This window comes from Engystomops pustulosus, chromosome 7 (assembly GCF_040894005.1).
Source record: "Engystomops pustulosus chromosome 7, aEngPut4.maternal, whole genome shotgun sequence".
Taxonomy (NCBI): domain Eukaryota; kingdom Metazoa; phylum Chordata; class Amphibia; order Anura; family Leptodactylidae; genus Engystomops; species Engystomops pustulosus.
Genome location: NC_092417.1, coordinates 131,310,031 through 131,335,327, shown reverse-complemented (window position 1 = coordinate 131,335,327; position 25,297 = coordinate 131,310,031). Strand labels below are relative to the sequence as shown.

Sequence of the window (25,297 nt, the reverse complement as noted above, 5' to 3'; positions counted from 1 at the left end):
TCTTTGCTACAACAAATCTGTGTACATATTTTTTTGCTCGTACTTATTAGGATGAACTGTGCCCAAGAGGCATAATTATCCGTAAAAGCAAATTTTCTTCAAACATCAGTAAGGCTGGCTGCAATTTTCTGAGTTTATTCGCAAAATATAACTTCAGAGAAAATCTCCTTTCAGAAAACATATCTATTATGTGGTATAAGGAAATCTAGTATTAGATGTTCCTTATCATAAAAAGTGAATGCATATCATAGTCTGTTAGGTCATAGTATTGTAGATAAATATATCAAATATCAAAAAGACAAAAAAGGATTAGCAGTGTCCCTTAGCTTGTTAATTTACATACCATATGTTTTACTCAAAGGAACTTGACTAACTGAGACTTGCATAAGACGGATTATTATATACGGTTTTGGGACATTTTCGCACAACTTGCGCCTCCTCAGATTCACAAACTTATTCACAAATTTATTGTCCATCTGAGGACAACTGAGGTCAAATGTAGACAGCCATTTTATAGTATTTACATTTGCTACTCATGTTTACTTAAGATTAGAGATGAGCGAGCACTAAAATGCTCGGGTACTCGTTATTCGAGACAAACTTTTCCCGATGCTCGAGTGCTCGTCTCGAATAACGAGCCCCATTGAAGTCAATGGGAGACTCGAGCATTTTTCAAGGAGACCAAGGCTCTGCACAGGGAAGCTTGGCCAAACACCTGGGAAGCTCAGAAAAGGATGGAAACACCACGGAAATGGACAGGAAACAGCAGGGGCAGCATGCATGGATGCCTCTGAGGCTGCTTAATCGCACCATTATGCCAAAATTATGGGCAACAGCATGGCCATGACAGAGTGACCGAATGAGGCTAGATAGCATCTAAAACATCCAATAATTGACCCTGACACTATAGGGGATGGCATGCAGAGGCAGCGGCAGCAGTGGCAGGCTAGAGAGTCTCATGGCGACATACCCTAAATGGACTCAGGCTTCACCAAAGGAGGTGAAATGATTTCCTATGTGAACAAAAGGTTAACGGTATATTTAGTCGATAACACAGCATGGTGTCGACATAGTGACCAAGTTCCATAACGTATCTGGTGAAACACCCGAAAAATGAACCTGACACAGCTCTTTTGATAAGGGGACGACATGTGGAGGCAGCCATGGAGACGACTTCCATGATTAAGAGCGACAGTATGGGGCATTCATATTGCGCTGCTACGATTGCAACTTCAGGTCTCCAGCATGGCGGCGACAGATGGGCCGAGTTCCACTATGTATCTGGTGAAACACCTGAAAATTCTGCCTGACACAGCTCGTTTGATAAGGGGATGATGTGCTGCATATCCTCTCGTGCTCCAGCGTCTGGGGTATAGAGAGTTGAAATGAGACATTGGTGGACGCTGTGGAGGATCGTGGAGGCAAAATGGACAGGAAACAGCAGGGGCAGCATGCATGGATGCCTCTGAGGCTGCCTAATCTTGGGATGGAGCTGGCGGTCCACTGCCAGGCGAGCTTTCGCCTGTCCAAGCCCCTGTCTCTCGGCTCCTCCCCACCCAAAATGGGCCTGGGGGCCAGAAGCGTTTACTTTGAAAAAATTATAATTTTCAAAGCAGGCCGGGTCGTTTGAATATTTCACCTAGGAATAATGGAATAGCATAGTGGTTCTATTTTTAATTGTTTTTACGGAAATGGTTCCATGATTAAGAGCGACAGTATGGGGCATCCATATTGCGCTGCTATGATTGCAACTTCAGGTCTCCAGCATGGCGGCGACAGATGGGCCGTGTTCCACTATGTATCTGGTGAAACACCTGAAAATTCTGCCTGACACAGCTCGTTTGATAAGGGGACGATGTATGGAGGCAGTGAACTAGTAGTAGATTAAAGGTGCTGCAGTTAAAACTATGTTAGTCGGATCTTGAGATGGAGCTGGCGCTCCGCTGCCAGGCGAGCTTTCGCCAATCCAAGCCCCTGTCTCTAGGCTACTCCCCAAACAGCACTTCTAAGAACCTTTTGTATAAGATCAAGTGTAGTAGCGTTCTTATAAGTTTAGGATATGGCGGGTGAGGGGAATGTAAACAGATGCGCAAGAAGCGCTGAAATAATATTGGTAAATGATAAAAGTTTGCCAGTATATTTTGTGGATTACACAGCAGGGTGGCGACAAAGTTAACAAGTTTGATGTGGAAGCCATGAAAACAACCCAAAATTCTGCCCGACACAGCTCGTTTGATAAGGGGACGATGTATGGAGGCAGTGAACTAGTAGTAGATTAAAGGTGCTGCAGTTAAAACTATGTTAGTTGGATCTTGAGATGGAGCTGGCGCTCCGCTGCCAGGCGAGCTTTCGCCAATCCAAGCCCCTGTCTCTAGGCTACTCCCCAAACAGCACTTCTAAGAACCTTTTGTATAAGATCAAGTGTAGTAGCGTTCTTATAAGTTTAGGATATGGCGGGTGAGGGGAATGTAAACAGATGCGCAAGAAGCGCTGAAATAATATTGGTAAATGATAAAAGTTTGCCAGTATATTTTGTGGATTACACAGCAGGGTGGCGACAAAGTTAACAAGTTTGATGTGGAATCCATGAAAACAACCCAAAATTCTGCCTGACACAGTTCGTTTGATAAGGAGACCATGTATGGAGGCAGCTACATGGACGACTTTTGGAGGCAGCTATGGCGATGACGTGTGGAGGTAGCAATGGAGACAACGTGTGGAGCCAGCTAAAAAGACGACATGCGGAGGCTGCTATGGAGACAATTTAATTTGGATAGTGCCTGTATGTGGCAGTCCAAAAAAGTTTTCAAACCAGAGGAGCAGGTAGGTGGTCCTCCAGAAAAATTAAATAAATTGAGTGCCTGTATGTGGCAGTCCAAAAAAGTTTTCAAACCAGAGGAGCAGGTAGGTGGTCCTCCAGAAAAATTAAATAGATTGAGTGCCTGTATGTGGCACTCCCAAAAATTGCTTAAAACAGAGGACCGGGTAGGTGGCCCTCCAGAAAAATTAAATACATAGAGTACTATAGCTAGAGCCAGTTGGCCCTGGCAAAAAATAGCCAGTTTCCTATGCTTTAGTGTACAAAGAGGAGGAGAAGGAGGAAAATGAGGAGGAGGAGTGCATACATTATTCAGGTTGAGCTTCTTTCACCTGTTGGAGAATGAAAATCCGGAGAAATCCAGGCTTTATTCATCTTGATAAGCGTCAGCCTGTCAGCGCTGTCAGTCGACAGGCGTGTACGCTTATCGGTGATGATGCCACCAGCTGCACTGAAAACCCGCTCGGACAACACGCTAGCGGCAGGGCAGGCAAGAACCTCCAAGGCGTACAGCACCAGTTCGTGCCACATGTCCAGCTTTGAAACCCAGTAGTTGTAGGGAGCTGTGTGATCATTTAGGACGATGGTATGGTCAGCTACGTACTCCCTCACCATCTTTATGTAAAGATCAGCCCTACTCTGCCGAGACTGGGGACAGGTGACAGTGTCTTGCTGGGGTGACATAAAACTGGCAAAGGCCTTGTAAAGCGTACCCCTGCCAGTGCTGGACAAGCTGCCTGCTCGCCTACTCTCCCTCGCTACTTGTCCCGCAGAAGTACGCCCTCTGCCGCTAGCTATTCATGCATTCTCACACTCCTTTCCTCTCCAGGGATGAGAGTGGAAAGATTTTGCTTGTACCGTGGGTCCAGGAGAGTGAATTCCCAGTAATCGGTGCTGGAATAAATTCTTTGAACGCGAGGGTCACGGGATAGGCAGCCTAGCATGAAATCTGCCATATGCGCCAGAGTTCCAACGCGCAAAAAATTCACTCCCCTCACTGGCCTGACTGCCCATTTCCTCCTCCTCCAACTCCTCCAACTCCTCTTCTTCTGCCCATACACGCTGAACAGTGAAGGACTGAACAATGGTCCCCTCTTCTGTCTCGCCAACATTCTCCTCCTCTTCCTCCTCATCCTCCTCCACCTCCTCCGATATGCGCTGAGAAACAGACCTAAGGGTGCTTTGGCTATCAACAAGGGAATCTTCTTCCCCCGTCTCTTGAGACGAGCGCAAAGCTTCCGACTTCATGCTGACCAGAGAGTTTTTCAACAGGCCAAGCAGCGGGATGGTGAGGCTGATGATGGCGGCATCGCCACTGACCATCAGTGTTGACTCCTCAAAGTTACTCAGCACCTGACAGATATCAGACATCCACGTCCACTCCTCATTGTAGACTTGAGGAAGCTGACTGACCTGACTACCAGTTCTGGTGGAAGTTGACATCTGGCAGTCTACAATCGCTCTGCGCTGCTGGTAAACTCTGAATAACATGGTTAATGTTGAATTCCACCTCATGGGCACGTCGCACAACAGTCGGTGAGCAGGCAGTTGGAGGCGGCGCTGCGCTGCCCTGAGAGTGGCAGCATCTGTGCTGGACTTCCTGAAATGCGCACAGATGCGGCGCACCTTTGTGAGCAAATCAGACAGATTGGGGTATGTCTTGAGGAAACGCTGAACTATGAGATTTAACACATGGGCCAGGCATGGCACATGTGTCAGTCTGCCGAGTTGCAGAGCCGCCACCAGGTTACGGCCGTTGTCACACACAACCATGCCTGGCTTCAGGTTCAGCAGTGCCAGCCACAGATCAGTATGCGCCGTGATGCCCTGTAATAGCTCTTGGGCGGTGTGCCTTTTATCGCCTAGGCTCAGCAGTTTGAGCACCGCCTGCTGTCGCTTAGCAATGGCACTGCTGCTGTGCCTAGAGCTACCGACTGATGGCGCCATGCCCACGGATGGTAATTCGGAGGAGGAGGAGGTGGAGGAGGGGTGGGAGGAGGAGGAGGCATAGTAGGCCTTTGAGACCTGGACCGAGGTAGGCCCCGCAATCCTCGGCGTTGGCAGTATATGAGCAGCCCCAGGGTCAGACTCGGTCCCAGCCTCCACCAAGTTAACCCAATGTGCCGTCAGCGATATATAGTGGGCCTGCCCGGCAGCACTCGTCCACGTGTCCGTGGTCAGGTGGACCTTGTCAGAAACGGCGTTGGTCAGGGCACGGATGATGTTCTCTGACACGTGCTTGTGCAGGGCTGGGACGGCACATCGGGAAAAGTAGGGGCGGCTGGGGACCGAATACCGAGGGGCGGCCGCCGCCATGAGGTTTCGAAAGGCCTCGGTCTCTACCAGCCTATAGGGCAGCATCTCCAGGCTAAGCAACTTGGAGATGTGGACGTTGAGGGCTTGGGCGTGTGGGTGGGTTGCGCTATACTTCCTTTTTTGCGCTCCAGCGTCTGGGGTATGGAGAGCTGAACGCTGGTGGATGCTGTGGAGGATCGTGGAGGCGAAGATGGGGTTTTCGCACGGGAGGTGTTTGGGCCGTGGTGGAACCCCTGCTGATCCTGGTTTGGCAAAGGTTGCACACCACAGTCCGTCGGTCATCCGGTGTTTCTTTAAAGAACCTCCAGACTTCTGAAAATCTAGCCCTCGCCACGGGAGCTTGACTACGGGCAACATTTGGCACTGATGCACCAGCTCTGGCCCTGCCTCTCTGTCTGGCCCCACCACTGCCTCTTCCAACCTGTTCTGCTATAGGACTCGCCTCCGTCTCAGAAGCACTGTGTTCACCCGGCCTATCAACCCAGCTTGGGTCTGTCACCTCATCATCCTCCAATCCCTCAGTCTGCTCCCCCCTCGGACTTCCTGCCCTGAAAACAACTTCACCACTGTCTGACAACCGTGTCTCCTCATCGTCCGACACCTCTTTACACACTTCTTCCACTACATCAATAATGTCATCATCACCCACAGACTGCGACTGGTGGAAAACCTGGGCATCGGAAAATTGCTCAGCAGCAACCGGACAAGTGGTTTGTGACTGTGGGAAGCGTCCAGAAAACAGTTCCTCAGAGTATGCCGCTTCAAATGCCAAATTTTGCTGGAAGGGGGCAGACTGGGGGGAAGGAGGCTGAGGTGGAGGAGCTGGAGGAGTGCTGATTTCGGTGACATGGGTGGACTGCGTGGAAGACTGACTGGTGGACAAATGGCTAGAAGCATTGTCCGCAATCCACGACATCACCTCTTCGCACTGTTCTGGCCTCAACAGTGCTCTACCACGAGTCCCAGTAACTTGAGACATGATGAACCTAGGGAGTGTAACTCTGCGGCGTTCCCCTGCTCCCTCATCAGCAGGTGGTGTCTCACCCCGCCCAGGACCACGGCCTCTGACCCCTGCAGTAGTTGGACGCCCACGTCCACGCCCTCGTCCTCTACCCCTAGCCCTCGGGTTAAACATTTTCGAAATTAAAGTGTAAACTTTTAATTTTTTTTTTTTTGTGTTTGTTTTTTTTTTATTTTTATTTTTTTTTTAACCAAAACAATGCTATCCTATTGCTATGGCTAGTTTCTAACCTACACTGACAGCACACAACTGGATTTTGTGCTTTGCAAGATGAGTTTGAGATATAAAATGAAATAAAGGTAAAAAAAAAAAAATAAATCAGCAGACTCTGCCTAATTCTAATCAAACCCCTAATAAATTGTCCCACTTCGGTGTTTGAGGTGGATATGCGTGTCACTAAGAGCTAAACACAACGGTCGCAGGTCTCCCAGCAAATTCCTCACAATATGGTACTAGCTGCACTACTAATGCCAGCAAGCCCAGCCACAAGCAAACCAAAAAAAGGAAAATATAACGCTATTGTAGGCCTAAGTAAGCCGTTGGGGTTCTCCTATGGCTATTTTGTAGCCGACACTGAAAGCACACTGCTTTGCAAGATGAGTTTGAGCTATAAAATGAAATAAAGGTAAAAAAAAAAAAATAAATCAGCAGACTCTGCCTAATTCTAATCAAACCCCTAATAAATTGTCCCACTTCGGTGTTTGAGGTGGATATGCGTGTCACTAAGAGCTAAACACAACGGTCGCAGGTCTCCCAGCAAATTCCTCACAATATGGTCCTAGCTGCACTACTAATGCCAGCAAGCCCAGCCACAAGCAAACCAAAAAAAGGAAAATATAACGCTATTGTAGGCCTAAGTAAGCCGTTGGGGTTCTCCTATGGCTATTTTGTAGCCTACAATGAGAGCACACTGCTTTGCAAGATGAGTTTGAGCTATAAAATGAAATACAGCTAAAAAAAAAAAAAATCAGCAGACTCTGCCTAATTCTACTCAAACCCCTAATAAATTGTCCCACTTCGGTGTTTGAGGTGGATATGCGTGTCACTAAGAGCTAAACACAACGGTAGCAGGTCCCCCTGCAAATTCCTCACAATATGGTACTAGCTGCACTACTAGTGCCAGCAAGCCCAGCCACAAGCAAATAAAAAAAAAAATGTATAACGTTATTGTAGCCCTAAGAAGGGCTGTTGGGTTCTTGTAGAATCACTCCTGCCTAACACTATTCTAATAGAACACCCTAACGCTTTCCCTGACCAGCAGCAGCTCTCTCCCTAGCGGCATCCAGACAGAGAATGATCCGAGCAGCGCGGGCATGGGCTAGTCTATTCCAGGGTCACCTGATCTGGCCAGCCAACCACTGCTATCGACGTGTAAGGGTACCACGTCATGCTGGGTGGAGTGCAGATTCTCCTGGCTTGTGATTGGCTCTGTTTCTGGCCGCCAAAAAGCAAAACGGCGGGAGATGCCATTTTCTCGAGCTGGCGAAATACTTGCCCGAGCAACGAGCAGTTTCCAGTACGCTAATGCTCGAACGAGCATCAAGCTCGGACGAGTATGTTCGCTCATCTCTACTTAAGATACTAAACTTGCTAAATTTACTAAGATACTAAAATTACTTTGTATGTATTTTATAATTCAGTGAAACTTAAAACTTAATTAATACATTTCCTTTTCAGTTACTCTGTTTATACATACTATACTGGTATAGGAATATAATAGAATATTCTGGAAATTAGGCACTTTGTAAATGTAAATTGCAATTGTTTGATATTAAAATGATATAAATAAACTTTATATCTATTGGAGATCTGTACAAACATAAGGTGCTGTACCCAGTTTTTATTTACTAAACTCCACTTGATGTGGAAAACAAAGCCTGTATTTTTTACTATACTTTTCTTTTACCTTTTTTAATATTTTGTTTATGTAACATTAGCAATAGAGATGAGCGAACATGCTCGTCCGAGCTTGATGCTCGGTCGAGCATTAGCGTACTCGAAACTGCTCGTTGCTCGGACGAATACTTCGCCCGCTCGAGAAAATGGCAGCTCCCGCCGTTTTGCTTTTTGGCGGCCAGAAACAGAGCCAATCACAAGCCAGGAGACTCTGCACTCCACCCAGCATGACGTGGTACCCTTACACGTCGATAGCAGTGGTTGGCTGGCCAGATCAGGTGACCCTGGGATAGACTAGCCGCTGCCCGCGCTGCTCGGATCATTCTGTGTCTGGATGCCGCTAGGGAGAGAGCTGCTGCTGGTCAGGGAAAGCGTTAGGGTGTTCTATTAGGTTACTGTTAGGTAGGAGTGATTCTCCAAGAACCCAACAGCCCTTCTTAGGGCTACAATAACGTTCTACTTTTTTTTTTTTTATTTGCATCTAGTACCATTTTGTGAGGAATTAGCAGGGGGACTTGCTACCGTTGTGTTTAGCTCTTAGTGGCACACATATCCACCTCAAACACCAAAGTGGGAAAATTTAGTAGGGGTTTGATTTCAATTAGGCACAGTCTGCCATTAACTTTTTTTTTTACGTTTATTTTGTTTAATAACTCAGTGTCATCTCATCTGGCATAGTAGTGTGCTTTGATAATTGGCTAGAAAATAGCCATAGGAGAATCCAAACAGCTTACTTACGCCTACAGTAGCGTTCTATATATTTGATTTCTGGTTGATCTGCTGGTGGCTGTACTTGCTGCAGTGCATGTACTAGGCAATTCTGAGCAATTTGTAGTGAGACTTGCGACCGCTGTGTTCTGCGCTTAGTGACGCACATATCCATAGCAAAGACCGAAGTGGGAAAATTTAGTAGGGGTTGGATTTCAATTAGGCACTAACTCAGTGTCATCTCATCTGGCATAGTAGTGTGCTTTGATACTTGGCTAGAAAATAGCCATAGGAGAATCCAAACAGCTTACTTACGCCTACAGTAGCGTTCTATATATTTGATTTCTGGTTGATCTGCTGGTGGCTGTACTTGCTGCAGTGCATGTACTAGCCAATTCTGAGCAATTTGTAGTGAGACTTGCGACCGCTGTGTTTTGCGCTTAGTGACGCACATATCCATAGCAAAGACCGAAGTGGGAAAATTTATTAGGGGTTGGATTTCAATTAGGCACAGTCTGCCATTTGTCCTTTTTTATTTTACGTTTATTTTGTTTAATAACTCAGTGTCATCTCATCTGGCATAGTAGTGTGCTTTCATACTTGGCTAGAAAATAGCCATAGCAATAGGATAGCATCGTTTGGTTTTAAAAACTCAAAAACACAAAAAAAAACAAAAAAAACAAAAAAAAACAAAAAACACAAAAAAAAACAAAAAACACAAAAAAAAGTTAAAAAAAAATTAAAGTTATAACTCTCATTTTAAAAATGTTTAACCCGAGGGCTAGGGGTAGAGGACGAGGGCGGGGACGTGGGCGTCCAACTACTGCAGGGGTCAGAGGCCGTGGTCCTGGGCGGGGTGAGACACCACCTGCTTATGAGGGAGCAGGGGAACGCCGCAGAGATACACTCCCTAGGTTCATGTCTGAAGTTACTGGGACTCGTGGTAGAGCACTGTTGAGGCCAGAACAGTGCGAACAGGTGATGTCGTGGATTGCCGACAATGCTTCGAGCAATTTGTCCACCAGTCAGTCTTCCACGCAGTCCACCCATGTCACCGAAATCGCCACTCCTCCAGCTCCTGCACCTCAGCCTCCTCCCCCCCAGTCTGCCCCCTCCCAGGAAAATTTGGCATTTGAACCGGCATACTCTGAGGAACTGTTTTCTGGACCCTTCCCACAGTCACAAACCACTTGTCCGGTTGCTGCTGAGCAATTTTCCGATGCCCAGGTTTTCCACCAGTCACAGTCTGTGGGTGATGATGACCTTCTTGACGTAGTGGAAGTGTGTAAAGAGGTGTCCGACGATGAGGAGAGACGGTTGTCAGACAGTGGGGAAGTTGTTGTCAGGGCAGGAAGTCCGAGGGGGAAGCAGACTGAGGGATCGGAGGATGATGAGGTGACAGACCCAAGCTGGGTTGAGAGGCCGGGTGAACACAGTGCTTCTGAGACGGAGGAGAGTCCTCGACCAGAACAGGTTGGAAGAGGCAGTGGTGGGGCCAGACGGAGAGGCAGGGCCAGAGCTGGTGCATCAGCGCCAAATGTGTCAACTAGTGAAGCTCCCGTGGTGAGGGCTCTTGCGGCGAGGGCTAGATCTTCAGAAGTCTGGAGGTTCTTTAAGGAAACACCGGATGACCGACGGACTGTGGTGTGCAACATTTGCCAAACCAGGCTCAGCAGGGGTTCCACCACTACTAGCTTAACTACCACCAGTATGCGCAGGCATATGAATGCTAAACACCCCACTCAGTGGCAACAAGCCCGTTCACCTCCGGCCGTGCACACCACTGCTCCTTCCCCTGTGTCAGCTGATAGTCAGCCCCCTGCCCAGGACCCTGCCACAAAAACCCCATCGTCGCCTCCACGATCCTCCACAGCATCCACCAGCGTTCAGCTCTCCATACCCCAGACGCTGGAGCGGAAACGCAAATATAGTGCAACCCACCCGCACGCCCAAGCCCTTAATGTGCACATCTCCAGATTGCTTAGCCTGGAGATGCTGCCCTATAGGCTAGTAGAGACCGAGGCCTTTCGCAACCTCATGGCGGCGGCCGTTCCTCGGTATTCGGTCCCCAGCCGCCACTACTTTTCCCGATGTGCCGTCCCAGCCCTGCACCAGCATGTGTCAGACAACATCACCCGTGCCCTGACCAACGCCGTTTCTGACAAGGTCCACCTGACCACGGACACGTGGACGAGTGCTGCCGGGCAGGGCCACTATATATCGCTGACGGCACATTGGGTTAACTTGGTGGAGGCTGGGACCGAGTCTGACCCTGGGGCTTGTCATATACTGCCGACGCCGAGGATTGCGGGGCCTACCTCGGTCCAGGTGTTTCAGGCCTACTATGACTCCTCCTCCTCCCACCCCTCCTCCACCTCCTCCTCCGAACTACCATCCGTGGGCACGGCGCCATCAGTCGGTAGCTCTAGGCACAGCAGCAGTGCCGTCGCTAAGCGACAGCAGGCGGTGCTCAAACTGCTGAGCCTAGGCGACAAAAGGCACACCGCCCAAGAGCTATTACAGGGCATCACGACGCAGACTGATCTGTGGCTGGCACCGCTGAACCTGAAGCCAGGCATGGTTGTGTGTGACAACGGCCGTAACCTGGTGGCGGCTCTGCAACTCGGCAGACTGACACATGTGCCATGCCTGGCCCATGTGTTAAATCTGATAGTTCAGCGTTTCCTCAAGACATACCCCAATCTGTCTGATTTGCTCACGAAGGTGCGCCGCATCTGTGCGCATTTCAGGAAGTCCAGCCCAGATGCTGCCACTCTCAGGGCAGCGCAGCGCCGCCTCCAACTGCCCGCTCACCGACTGTTGTGCGACGTGCCCACGAGGTGGAATTCAACACTGACCATGTTATCCAGAGTTTACCAGCAGCGCAGAGCGATTGTAGACTGCCAGATGTCAACTTCCACCAGAAGTGGTAGTCAGGTCAGTCAGCTTCCTCAAGTCTACAATGAGGAGTGGACGTGGATGTCTGATATCTGTCAGGTGCTGAGTAACTTTGAGGAGTCAACACAGATGGTCAGTGGCGATGCCGCCATCATCAGCCTCACCATCCCGCTGCTTGGCCTGTTGAAAAACTCTCTGATCAGCATGAAGTCGGAAGCTTTGCGCTTGTCACAAGAGACGGGGGAAGAAGATTCCCTTGTTGATAGCCAAAGCACCCTCAGGTCTGTTTCTCAGCGCATATCGGAGGAGGTGGAGGTGGAGGAGGATGAGGAGGAAGAGGAGGAGAATGTTGGCGAGACACAAGAGGGGACCATTGTTGAGTCCTTCACTGTTCAGCGTGTATGGGCAGAAGAAGAGGAGTTGGAGGAGTTGGAGGAGGAGGAAATGGACAGTCAGGCCAGTGAGGGGAGTGAATTCTTACGCGTTGGTACTCTGGCGCATATGGCAGATTTCATGCTAGGCTGCCTATCCCGTGACCCTCGCGTTCAAAGAATTTATTCCAGCACCGATTACTGGGTGTTCACTCTCCTGGACCCACGGTACAAGCAAAATCTTTCCACTCTCATCCCTGCAGAGGAAAGGAGTGTGAGAATGCATGAATACCAGCAGGCCCTGGTGCACAAGCTGAAACAGTATTTCCCTTCTGACAGCGCTAGCGGCAGAGTGCGTAGTTCTGCGGGACAAGTAGCGAGGGAGAGTAGGCGAGCAGGCAGCTTGTCCAGCACTGGCAAGGGTACGCTTTACAAGGCTTTTGCCAGCTTTATGTCACCCCAGCAAGACACTGTCACCTGTCCCCAGTCTCGGCAGAGTAGGGCTGATCTTTACAGAAAGATGGTGAGGGAGTACGTAGCTGACCATACCATCGTCCTAAATGATCACACAGCTCCCTACAACTACTGGGTTTCAAAGCTGGACATGTGGCACGAACTGGCGCTGTACGCCTTGGAGGTTCTTGCCTGCCCTGCCGCTAGCGTCTTGTCCGAGCGGGTTTTCAGTGCAGCTGGTGGCATCATCACAGATAAGCGTACACGCCTGTCGACTGACAGCGCTGACAGGCTGACGCTTATTAAAATGAATAAAGGCTGGATTTCTCAGAATTTCCAATCTCCACCAGGTGAAGGAAGCTCAACCTGAATAATTGATCCACTCCTCCTCCTCCTCATTTTCCTCCTTCTCCTCCTCTTTGTACAGTAAAGCAGAGGAAACTGGCCCACTGGCTCTTGCTATAGTACTTTATGCATTTAATTTTTCTGGAGGGCCACCTACCCGGTCCTCTGTTTGAAACAATTTTTGTGAGTGCCACATACAGGCACTCAATCTATTCCATTTTTCTGGAGGGCCACCTACCCGGTCCTCTGTTTTAAAAAAATTTTTGGACTGCCACATACAGGCACTCAATCTATTCCATTTTACTGGAGGGCCACCTACCTGCTCCTCTGGTTTGAAAAATTTTTGGGACTGCCACATACAGGCACTCAATCTATTCCATTTTTCTGGAGGGACACCTACCTGCTCCTCTGGTTTGAAAACTTTTTGGGACTGCCACATACAGGCACTCAATCTATTCCATTTTACTGGAGGGCCACCTACCTGCTCCTCTGGTTTGAAACATTTTTGGGACTGCCACATACAGGCACTCAATCTATTCCATTTTTCTGGAGGGACACCTACCTGCTCCTCTGGTTTGAAAACTTTTTGGGACTGCCACATACAGGCACTATACAAATTAAATTGTCTCCATAGCAGCCTCCACACGTTGTCTCCATTGCTACCTCCAAAAGTCGTCCATATAGCTGCCTCCATACATCCTCCCCTTATCAAACGAGGTGTGTCAGGCAGAAATTTGGGTTGTTTTCATGGATTCCACATCAAAGTTGTTAACTTTGTCGCCACCCTGCTGTGTTATCCACAAAATATACTGGCAAACTTTTATGATTAACCGATATTATTTCAGCGCTTCTTGCGCAGCTGTTTACATTCCCCTCACCCGCCATATCCCAAACTTATAAGAACGCTACTACACTTGATCTTATACAAAAGGTTCTTAGAAGTGCTGTTTGGGGAGTAGCCTAGAGACAGGGGCTTGGATTGGCGAAAGCTCGCCTGGCTGCAGAGCGCCAGCTCCATCCCAAGATCCAACTAACATAGTTTTAACTGCAGCACCTTTAATCTACTACTAGTTCACTGCCTCCATAATAATAATAATAATAATCTTTATTTATATAGCGTCATCATATTCTGTAGCGCTTTACAAATCATAGGAAACAAATACAAATGTAATGTAACAGAGCACAACATTTGTATGGAACAACAGGAGTGAGGTCCCTGCTCGCCAGAGCTTACGGTTTATGAAGATGATGGGGTAACACGAGGTAAAAGAATATTTAATGGTCAAGCCATTCTTCTTAGGGAATAGAACAAAATATAATAAATGGAATTGCTGTCGCTTGAACCACTCAGCCGTCATCTTATATACCAGGTCCAGGGTGAATGGGACTGCAGAGAAGTCTGGTGCCTGTTGGTTGCTGGATAACAGATGGGAGGACGACACAGGACGGGTTAGTAGAAGAGTTAAAACTTCATGCAGTTAATGAGTGTTATAGGCTTGCCTAAAGAAATGGGTTTTAAGACCACGTTTGAAACTTTGGAGGTTAGGTATTAGTCTGATAGTCCGGGGCAGAGCATTCCATAGAATTGGTGCAGCTCTAGAGAAGTCTTGGAGACGCGAGTGGGAGGTCCGCACTAGGGTAGAGGTTAATCTAAGATCACTGGCGGATCTAAGAGCACGGGTTGGGCGATAGACTGAGATAAGAGAGGAGAGGTAGGGGGGTGCAGCATTATACAGAGCTTTATGGATGAGGGTTATTATTATTTTAAACTGTATTCGAAAGGAGACTGGCAGCCAGTGCAGCGACTGGCATGAACTGTAAGCATACATGGTCCCCTTATCAAACGAGCTGTGTCAGGCAGAATTTTGGGTTGTTTTCATGGCTTCCACAACAAACTTGTTAACTTTGTCGCCACCCTGCTGTGTAATCCACAAAAAATACTGGCAAACTTTTATCATTTACCGATATTATTTCAGCGCTTCTTGCGCAGCTGTTTACATTCCCCTCACCCGCCATATCCTAAACTTATAAGAACGCTACTACACTTGATCTTATACAAAAGGTTCTTAGAAGTGCTGTTTGGGGAGTAGCCTATAGACAGGGGCTTGGATTGGCGAAAGCTCGCCTGGCAGCGGAGCGCCAGCTCCATGCCAAGATCCAACTAACATAGTTTTAACTGCAGCACCTTTAATCTACTACTAGTTCACTGCCTCCATACATGGTCCCCTTATCAAACGAGCTGTGTCAGGCAGAATTTTGGGTTGTTTTCATGGCTTCCATGTTAACTTTGTCGCCACCCTGCTGTGTAATCCACAAAATATACTGGCAAACTTTTATCATGTACCGATATTATTTGAGCGCTTCTTGCTCACCTCCTTTGGTTCCTCTCTGCCACCCATTGGTTTGAAGCCTGAGTCCATTTAGGGTATGTCGCCATGACACTCTCTAGCCTGCTGCCGCTGCCTCTGCATGCCGTCCCCTATAGTGTCAGGGTCAATTATTGGATGTTTTAGATGCTATCTAGCTTCATTCTGTCACTCTGTCATGGCCATGCTGTTGCCCATAATTTTGGCATAATGTTGCGATTATGCAGCCTCAGAGGCATCCATGCATGCTGCCCCTGCTGTTTCCTGTCCATTTCCGTGGTGTTTCCATCCTTTTCTGAGGTTCCCAGGTGTTTGGCCAAGCTTCCCTGTGCAGAGCCTTGGTCCCCTTGAAAAATGCTCGAGTCTCCCATTGACTTCAATGGGGTTCGTTATTCGAGACGAGCACTCGAGCATCGGGAAAAGTTCGTCTCGAATAACGAGTACCCGAGCATTTTAGTGTTCGCTCATCTCTAATTAGCAACATTGAACATTGACATATAAATGTTTCACATACAATACATAAACCCTCTCAATCTTCCCCCAATATTACCCACCATACCTACCTACCCAATATTGCCAACAAAATCAAAACTTTTGCTGGTTCCGCATGATTTTGCTCAAATTGTCCACGTCCTTGAAAATGTCCACGACAAACAAATTGTGCTCTGGCTCAATTTCACATACCGAATACAGTGTCAGGGATGGGACTGCTTGCATCATAGTGATGCAAGGAGTCCCTGCAAGGAGAAACTGGCGTAGAAGCACTGATAAATTTCCCCCATAGTGGATATCTCCTTAGGCCAGCAGATCATTTACACTAAATTGAAACTGCAGCTGCACATGATGCTGATCTGCATCAAGATCACATTGAAAATGAAAAGTGTAGAAATGTATTAAAATGCAGAAGCCTTTCTGATCTTTAAAATCAGAACTGACTAGATGATTATCTGGTGTGAAACCACTGAAAAAGATGATGTGCTGCATATCAATAAATATAAATACCACATTACAGTGTGCATGATGATTTTTTAAATGTTAATGATTATTATACCACAGTTTTACACAGTGGATTTTCCTAGAAGAATTTGCACAATATATGCACCATCTACAGTTACCCTTTCCAGTGGTGTGATCCTAGTCCTCTTCTATGTACAACACTTATTTGGCTTTGTAGCTTCTAATCAAAAAACTTTCATGTTGGGAATCTAATAATGTTTTTCCTCTGCTTTTCCTTGATAGAAAAATGAAGAACTTTGTTAAAGAATAATAAATAAACCATTTCTTATTTGTTTCCTACAGAATTCTGATGACCTACTTGTAGCCTCAGCTGAGTGTCCCAGTGATGATGAAGATTTGGAAGAATGCGAGCCCAGCACTGGTAAGACTTAATCTGATAATCAACAGAAATTATATGGAGGGTATTATCTAGAAATTAACATAATATGAGAATAGGACAGTATAGTACAGAGGTCTGTTAGAAAGTACTGCAGCTTAAATATCATGATGAGTTTAGAAACATTAGTTCATAGGCAGTCATTTGATTGATGGGAAACCCTGGGAGATGATGTGCTGGGTATGCAACACAAAAAACAAGATACGTGCTGCTATATTTAAATAGGTATTTTGGTTATGTCATATAGTAGCTTATAGATGGGAGTTTTATTTCATATTCATACGTTTCAAAGCCATATACCAAAATGCGGGGAGCAATTTCAGTGTTTGATAAAAGTAGAATACAGTATGTTGGAAATGTTAAGACTTTGCACTGTAGCAGTGAAAAAAGCTGTAGCTGAAAATAGTAAGGGAAATGGTGTTTACTAAAAGTACTTAAAAGTATATTTTTAGGAAATATTTAAGATAACACCCAGTGGCAGTTTACAGATACCACGCAAATAATTCAAGCAAGATGTGGATCAGCTAACCGAGTTTAACAGATGAAAACATATACTATTTGCATTTGGGAATAAAATTCAACAAAGCAGACACATAGGTCATGACTACAAGTGTTCTAAAGTTGACCTAAAGTTTATTGTACTCCTTCACAACTGGTCAACGTAAAATTATGTGTGAAGGCATGAATGGGGAGAGCTCACAAACTCATCTAATAACATTGGTGCCAAAATGTTGGCTGGTCAACTGCAATTCCGTGATGTCATTAGAGGGTACAAACCAGTTGCCATGATAGCTGGGAGCCTGTAAGAGGCTCACAAAACTGTCATTTGGCAAACTCTATTACAGTCTTCCAGAGGAAAAGTGTAATAGAGAAGCAACATATTCATAATATATTGCAATACAGTTGTAATTCAAAATATTTATGTGATCAGACCTCTAAAAGTGGAAAAAAAAATTTAAAACAAATATATGACAAAAAATTTAAAAAATCAAATTGTCCTCTTTCCCTAGAACACATATAAAAATAAACAATTAAATTATATATCCTCACATCCCAAAATGTCTGATTTATCAAAATACAAAAAAATTCTATCCCATGTTGTGAATACCATAATGTAAATAATAACTTTGTTGTTAGTTTTGCCTCCCAGAATTTTTTTTAATTAAATGCTATTTAAAGTTCCTACAGTACAAATAGTATCACTGAAAATGTTATCTCTGCTCACAAATATAGCAACACAAGACTTTTGGGGGGGGGGGGTTTAGTGTAAAGATATTAAGGCATAACCAAACTATAAAAATGTTGTATCTTCTCAATTATACTAACTCAAAAAATAAATGTGTCATCTGGACCGCACAGTGAGAACTATGAAAACAAAGCCCATCAAAAATGGCACCACTGTATTTATTTTGCATATTCCACTACATTTCAAATAGTTTTCCAGTTTCTCAGTACATGAAATAGAATATTAAAGGGTTCCATAATTTTTTCCATATATATCAAGCCTTCATATAGCTTTGTAAACTGAAAAATCTAAAATATATGGCTTGTAGAAGGAGCAGCATGAAAAGTAGAAACCCCCAAAGAGTTGTTCCTGAGAGCTGGATGTCTATTCTTATATAGTATATTACTTAATAGTGTGACATTGGCAAAAGCCATGTCATTAAAAGAATATGACACCAGGGTTGCCAAAGCAACAGGTTACACACTTTTAGAATAAAGGGCACCGATTTTTCATCAAACTTTGTTGTTTTTTATTAAATCGCATCTATTTTGTCCACAAAAATTTGAGGGGCAGGGGGTTTTAGTCACATGCAACTCGTCTCCAACCCTCGAACAAAGATGACAGTAAATTACAGACAGAATTATACTGCATATATATATATATATATATATATACTTTGGGCAACCCATTTATTAGATGCTTGCAAGACAAGCTATGCTTAACCAGGGATAAGCGAAAGGTCAAAGAGGGGCCTCAGATAGAGCTTGTGATAGCTGCACAAATCAGCCAAAAATGTGTATAAAAGTCATTTAGAAAACATACTCAGTGCAAAAGAAAGTAAAAGAATTGTCACTCTGTCAGTAGCCCTTAAAGGGAACCTGTCATCAACAATTGGCCAGATAAACCACTACCAGAATATTGTCAAGCAAGTCAATCAAGTTTTCTTTTCTTTCATGGTCCAGTGTGGCAACGTAACACCTTCTAGTTTTCCTTTCTTTCATGGTCCAGTGTGATGGCATCATCCAGAAAATCAACTTTGAAATAAGATGTTAATTGATTTGTATAAAGTCAGGGAGGTGGAGAGTTTAAGGTGGGGAGCTCTGAATGTCTCCACCTCTGTGATTGAAATCATTCATTAAACTGCAAGAGATCAGGTTAGTGAGGTCTCTGTATGCAAGACCACCAATTACAGTGAAGGAGGCTTTCTAAGGGAAAGAAAGTGTGACTTCAGTGTTGAAATTTCCACCTCCTTGACTTTCTACAACCAATTTACATCTCACTTCAAAGTAGATTTTCTGGATGATGCCACCACACAGGGTCATGAACATGATCTGGAAGGTGTTCAGCTGCTTGGCAACATACTGGTAGTGGTTTATTAGATCAATTTCTGCTTACAGATTCCCTTTAAGGCACTAATGGTAATAAAAGCCAATATATACATATATTCGTAAAAGGATTATACTAGAGCAAATAGAGATTTTAATGCTAAAAAGACCATTTTACAACATTTATCTATTAACTGTATAGATATAAATTAAGAAAGTAAAAATTATTAGTAGGCAAACATCCTTTCAAAAGGCCTGTTAATGCAGCCCGTCAAAAATATTGAAACATTTTTACATTATACGTTATAGTTGTGTAAATTAGGTTTCCCTATACAAAAAGATAAGTGGTCACATTTATCTCTGGAATCAGGAATACAAGCTGATTTAGTCGCAATTCCTTGTGCAGAGCCAGCAGTTGGGCATGGAGGGGCAGGTGCTGCGCTGAGCAGTGGGCTGACACAGGGAGTTGCTGCCCCACACCTGTTCACTGCCTATGTCCAATCAGGGGAAGGCTATGGCACAATTATACCCCAAGATCAGACCAAGCGTAGATGTGCCCCACAGCAAATCACTATCCCGGGATTTACAGCATATGCAACACATACATGTTTATATTGGTGTCTATTCAATCAAAAAATCCACTAGTTGTAGTGACATAGGCTGTAACTTGCCTAACATTAGCAGAAGATGATGTTTAAGCTACTGGCATACATTACTCTTTAATGTTGTTTTTTGCAATTGGGCACTATGTAGTTTGTAGTATGTAGTTTGTTACTACCTTCAATAGTAGTAATTAAGGAGGTTGTGTAAAACTGCAAGATTATATATAAGAAAGATACTGTAGACACATAATACCACTGGAACACAAAAAAGGTTATGTAATCCCACTGGAATATATTAAAAGTGGAGATGAGCGGACTCGAACTTCCTGTTCGGGGTTCAGGTTCGCACCGCGAGTCCTGGACATATTGCTGAATTGGCTGCCGTACAGCCAATCTGACATATTTATGCCTCTAGCAACTAGCCATGGGTGCCAATCATAGCCATGGCTGGTAGCTTGGGGTGTAAGTTTGTTATGGTTGTATGGGGCGTACCCAAAACCAAACAGGAGTTCTGGTCAGCGCATCTGTAATTAAGAGTAGTGTGTTTTTCCCAGGCATGTGCAATTATCTAATGCAATAAATCCATGTAGATTTTTTTTTACCTTTTCTGATTTTACTACCTGGTAACTGCCACATTGTCCCAATATCAATACAAATGTGAAAACTGGACAAACTGCTTTTATACATTTTAGCATAGAAGCAGGAACTGGTTATTTGAGAGATATTTGTGATGAACAGAAAGTAAAATGTTTCCATTGGAAGTAAATATAGATGATATACAATCACCACATGACATAACCAACCAATTTATGTGATATTTTCTTAATTGCAAGGAGACCATTATGGCCTGTACACTTGCCAATGTAGGCTTTGGTTTTTGCCCTGCTTCATTTTTTCCCTGTACAATTTGTATGTAGCTTATTACCAAGGAAAATGGTTTTGAGGTATTTAGAAGGGTCATGCCAAATTTTTGACTTTTAATGAAATTACAAGAGAGGTGATAAGTGTCTGATAGTTGGGTATTTGTATCCGTACCAATTCCACAAATGAGTTGCAGTCATGCAGCCTAATACTTTTGAACATTACTGCAGTTTACTATTTTGCAATTGTGATACCAAGCAATTTGTTGTTCAACTTCTATTAAAGGCCAGCTTTATATATTGGGGTGTTTCTGTCTCCCTTACCCCTATACAATAATTTACTTTTAATTTCTTTTTTGCTTTGCTTTTATTTTACTTTTCATTTTTTTGTAACCTATTTCTAATTTGATTCATGGTCATAATTACTTTTTTAAGGCTTTTGAAGGTCAGCATATCTTATAGAGGTATACTCACTAAGCTATGCTAGGCCTTAAACATTCAAAATGATTATTAATAAACATTTTCTCTATGATGTTTGAGTAGAAGTGAAATTTTGAAAATATAAAGTGACCGTGAAACAGTAAAGTAAATTAAAAAAAGAAAGTGTTTTTTTTTACCCAGAGGTTTCACAGTTTCTTTTGTAATTTTTTTTTTGTCTTCATGCTAAAATCACATGTGGCCAATTGTTTGATGTAAGTTGTCTAAATATTCTGAATCAATTTTATTTGATGAGCACAGAGCAGCTGAAATAAACATATTTTGTAGATAAATGCGAGATTTATTGCTAGAATTTAACGGTGGGGGGATGAGAAGAAAGACAGTGTATGTTCAGTTTAGAATTTAAAAGGGGGATAAATTAGACATTTATGTAAAAAATTAAGACAAATATAGCAGAAATTAGAATGCATTTAAAGATAAATTGGAAAAGTCAAAATGTATGGAATAGGATATTTCAATTATATATTTTAATAACATTCAGCCATAAATTAAAAGTATTGCCTGAAATTAATGGGATTTTGAGAGGGTGATCGTAATTGGTGGTATTTTTGAGCAACAAAACCACACTGTTTTAAGTTGAGAGGCAATTATATATGAAGAATTTCCACATTTTAAAACTTAAGTCTGTGTAATATAACATAGTTTAAGCTTTTTAGCACAGTACTGTGGGATTGTTTGAATGAAAAGGCTATGCATTTCTTTAGATGTAAGAGGAGAAATTGAAGGTTTTCAAGATAAATTTATATCATAAAAAGATATTAACGTTAGGTGAAGTGAAGACATAGTTTACTGTAGGGGAGATTAATACATAAAAATATGGCACTTTTAATACTGCTTTTAAATAGTTACTATTCAGTGGTTTATTCGATATAATTAACATAATTATATTATAAAATTAATAATAGATAATTAACTTTATATGGTAGAGTATTTCTGGGTTAAGTTGAAGTAATCTAGCATATTTAAATTAGTTTTAGCTGACAGCATTGTGTTGCCTGTATGTTTATATTCTGAGGTTTTTACTCACACTATATTCTTTGCTGTTTTCTCTGGTTTTTTGTCTTGTTTACAGGAGGGGAGTTAATTTTACCCATAATAACTGAAGATTCCTTAGATACCCCTCCCATTGCAACCCGGTCCCCCTTTGTTCCTCCTCCCCCCACCTACCGAACTGTCCTCACATTGGACACCACCAAAGATTCCTTGAGTGTTCCTTCCAACTTGAGGCCACCATGCCCTTCTGAGCAAGAAGATAGTGATTGTGAGGAGGGGATTGAGGTCTCTGGTTATGCCTCAGGGGAAGTATTTGAATCAAGTTTCCCTCCTACTGATGATGAGGACTTCTATACTAGTTTTCCATTGGTAACTGATAGAACCCTGCTATCCAGACCTGATACAGCACGGAGACCTCCAGGTTCTAGGCCAAATACAAGGGCAGGAGGTTCAACCTCCTCTCCTTATGATCTTCTCACCTCCACCACATCCCCAGACCTTGTCCGGAACATCCCTGCCGGCAAAATGAATAACAGGGAGCCCCCAAAACCTAATATAGACCAATATCCCCACATCCCTACCTCTTTCCAGCTGGATAAGCTGAATAAACAGAGGTTTCCATCTATAACTTCCCCTAATTTCCATAATTTCCCTACAGCAAATCCTACAGGCTCAGGGGAGAAAGGGTCTCCCGGAGCAGTGGAAGTTATCAGGGAGTCCAGCAGCACAACAGGAATGGTTGTGGGAATCGTTGCAGCAGCTGCTCTTTGCATCCTCATTCTCCTCTACGCAATGTACAAGTACAGGAACAGGGATGAAGGGTCCTACCAGGTGGACCAAACCCGGAACTACATCAGCAATTCAGCACAGAGTAATGGTGCTGTGGTTAAAGAAAAGACAGCACCTGCCACTAAAACAGTTGGTAAGAGTAAGAAAAATAAGGACAAAGAATATTATGTGTGAAAGTATAGAATGGACTCCCAAATGTGGGAGTACGGTTGGGTATCATCTAACCAGCCATTTAATGGAGATACCAGACTGACCCCATGCTGTGACCAATCATTGACTAAGCAAAAGTGACTAAGCCCCAGGTCAACAGTTGGCTGTCACCTTTATCAACTATTCAAATGCTTAAACAACTGCCAACTGTTAAAACCCGAATTTAGGGTTATCCAGACATTAACCTTTGGTCAGCCATTTGAATGTCAAAATTAGCAAACCTACTGCACTGTATCTACAGTAACCAAGGAAGCATTCATGGATATCCACTCATCAAAATCATCTAGCGGTGGATGAACACCAACCAGTCTTCTAATAAATGACAAAGTTCTGACCATCTGTTGCCCAGTCTCAACTAAACATTTTACTTTAACCTTAAACAGGAAACACATCTCTTTCTCATTCCTGCTCATCTGTTTCTCCTCCTGTTTTAAGGAAAAAAAAGCCAAGATTCACTGAGCGCTTATTTTGACAACTCCTGAAAGTATAAAAAAATGATGAAAGATCCAAAAACTTGCTTCCTATCGAAGTATGTTATTACTGAGAAAAGGAATGTAGTATGGAGATCTCTTCTATGGACAAACATGTTGAAAGCTTAAAAGAGATGGTCAATAATAATCAACTATAATCCTTTAACAACATGGAGCCATTGAGGGGGAGAGGATGGTAGTGTGTTGAGAAAACCACTTCTAAAGACAGACTCGATAAAAAATTCGAAAGAGGGCTAAAAGGACTGGACTTGGTTATGCTCTCCCCTTCCTTATCCTCATTGCCCCTCAAATTCCTCTATGCCCTCCTAAAGATCAAGGTTATTTCTATTCTGGTTTGTGTGGTGTTGTCTTGGTTTTTTGAACGCTGAGCCGTGCGTTTGACTTCTTCGTGGACTCAATCTACTGCCCCACACCCCCTCAAGAAATCAAAACCCATTTTATCACCCCAGGCTTTCTCCACATACCCCTTGAAATAAAATGGACTTGTAATAAGGGGTTTGGGCTACTGGGGCAAAGAGAGTATCAGAATATCAATAAAGCAAATGTTACGGCCTTGTATAAGAGTGTTGAGATTGTTCATCCTGAAGTTTAGTCTATATTTGAGTTTTTATCTTTTTACCATCCTATGCATTTAGTTTGGTTTATATTTTACACCATACTATAATAAGAATAACATTTGCATTCCATTTACAATAGTCAACCTTATTATATTACATTACAGTTAAAGAATCAATGTCAACAGTTCCAGGTGTATCACTTTCTATGACAGTTTTTATTTACTGTGGCATTTAATAGGATTAAGGATAGGATTGACAACTTAATTCTAGTTTCTATAACAATCAAATAAGATTTATTTTATTAGCTATTTGAAGAGATGGCATAAAAAGGTAGAGCCATTTTGCATACTGTACCCCCAAATATAAAATGCCTACATCTTTCTGTAGGAAACTGAGCCATCTACTCGTAGGCATTTAAAAAGAAAAAAATGTATTCTATGAACCAGGCCTTATAGATTCATCAAAAGCTACCAGTAATACATAGCAGTCTTCTTCCTGACTGATCTGCAACAACAGGATGATGAAGGAGGAGGCTTGCAGATTAATCCACACAGGAATACGTTAGGGAAAACAATGTAACTACAATAAGACAATCTCATTTTCTTTCTATATTCACATGCCATAGTTTGTTGCAGAAATTGAATTCCATCTAAAAAGGGGCTTGCAAAAATGAATATGCACTTTGGAAAAACAACCTCGTTTAGAAAAAAAATGGTCCTAATTTTAATTGCAGAAAATTAGCTGCGTGTGACTATACCTTAAGTGTCCAAGTTCCAAGTATCTTCTACAAACTCAGGTGGATAAAGGAATCATTTAAAAATATATTATAATATTTCATGCTATTTTTAAGAAGCATCACTAGTGGCATGCCTGAGCTAAAGCTTGGTGTATTATTGTCTCTCAAAGCCTCCAAAGATCAGTGTGTGGGTACATCTGGCAAAAAAGAAAAAAGTTTAAGGTGCACTTTAAAATTATATTACATTATATATTACAGATTATTTATAACTGTGGAAATGTTTTGTATGCTTATGAAAATGTGATAGATGTGCAAAAAATGATATCAAAAGAATTCTATTCGATAAATCCCAGCACATGGAATAAGTTGTACATATCAGATGAAAAGCTAGCTAGGAAGGATTAACTTATGTGTATGAAAAAAGCC

At 43.6% G+C, this 25,297-nt stretch overlaps 1 protein-coding gene across 17 annotated transcripts in view; it reads left to right on the top strand.

The window, feature by feature from the left end:
- NRXN2 (neurexin 2) overlaps nucleotides 1-24,139 on the top strand; it is a 588,251-nt gene extending 564,112 nt beyond the window's left edge. For 11 of the 17 annotated variants that reach the window (XM_072117807.1, XM_072117808.1, XM_072117809.1 and 8 more), the window contains 2 exons: nucleotides 16,492-16,570; nucleotides 22,168-24,139. In XM_072117807.1, coding sequence (XP_071973908.1) covers nucleotides 16,492-16,570; nucleotides 22,168-23,051 — 963 coding nt within the window. In that variant the 3' untranslated portion in view covers nucleotides 23,052-24,139. The remainder of the gene's footprint in view (nucleotides 1-16,491; nucleotides 16,571-22,167) is intronic. The other 6 variants (XM_072117822.1, XM_072117817.1, XM_072117818.1 and 3 more) reach the window with 1 other exon arrangement.
- The last annotated feature ends 1,158 nt before the right edge of the window (nucleotides 24,140-25,297 follow it).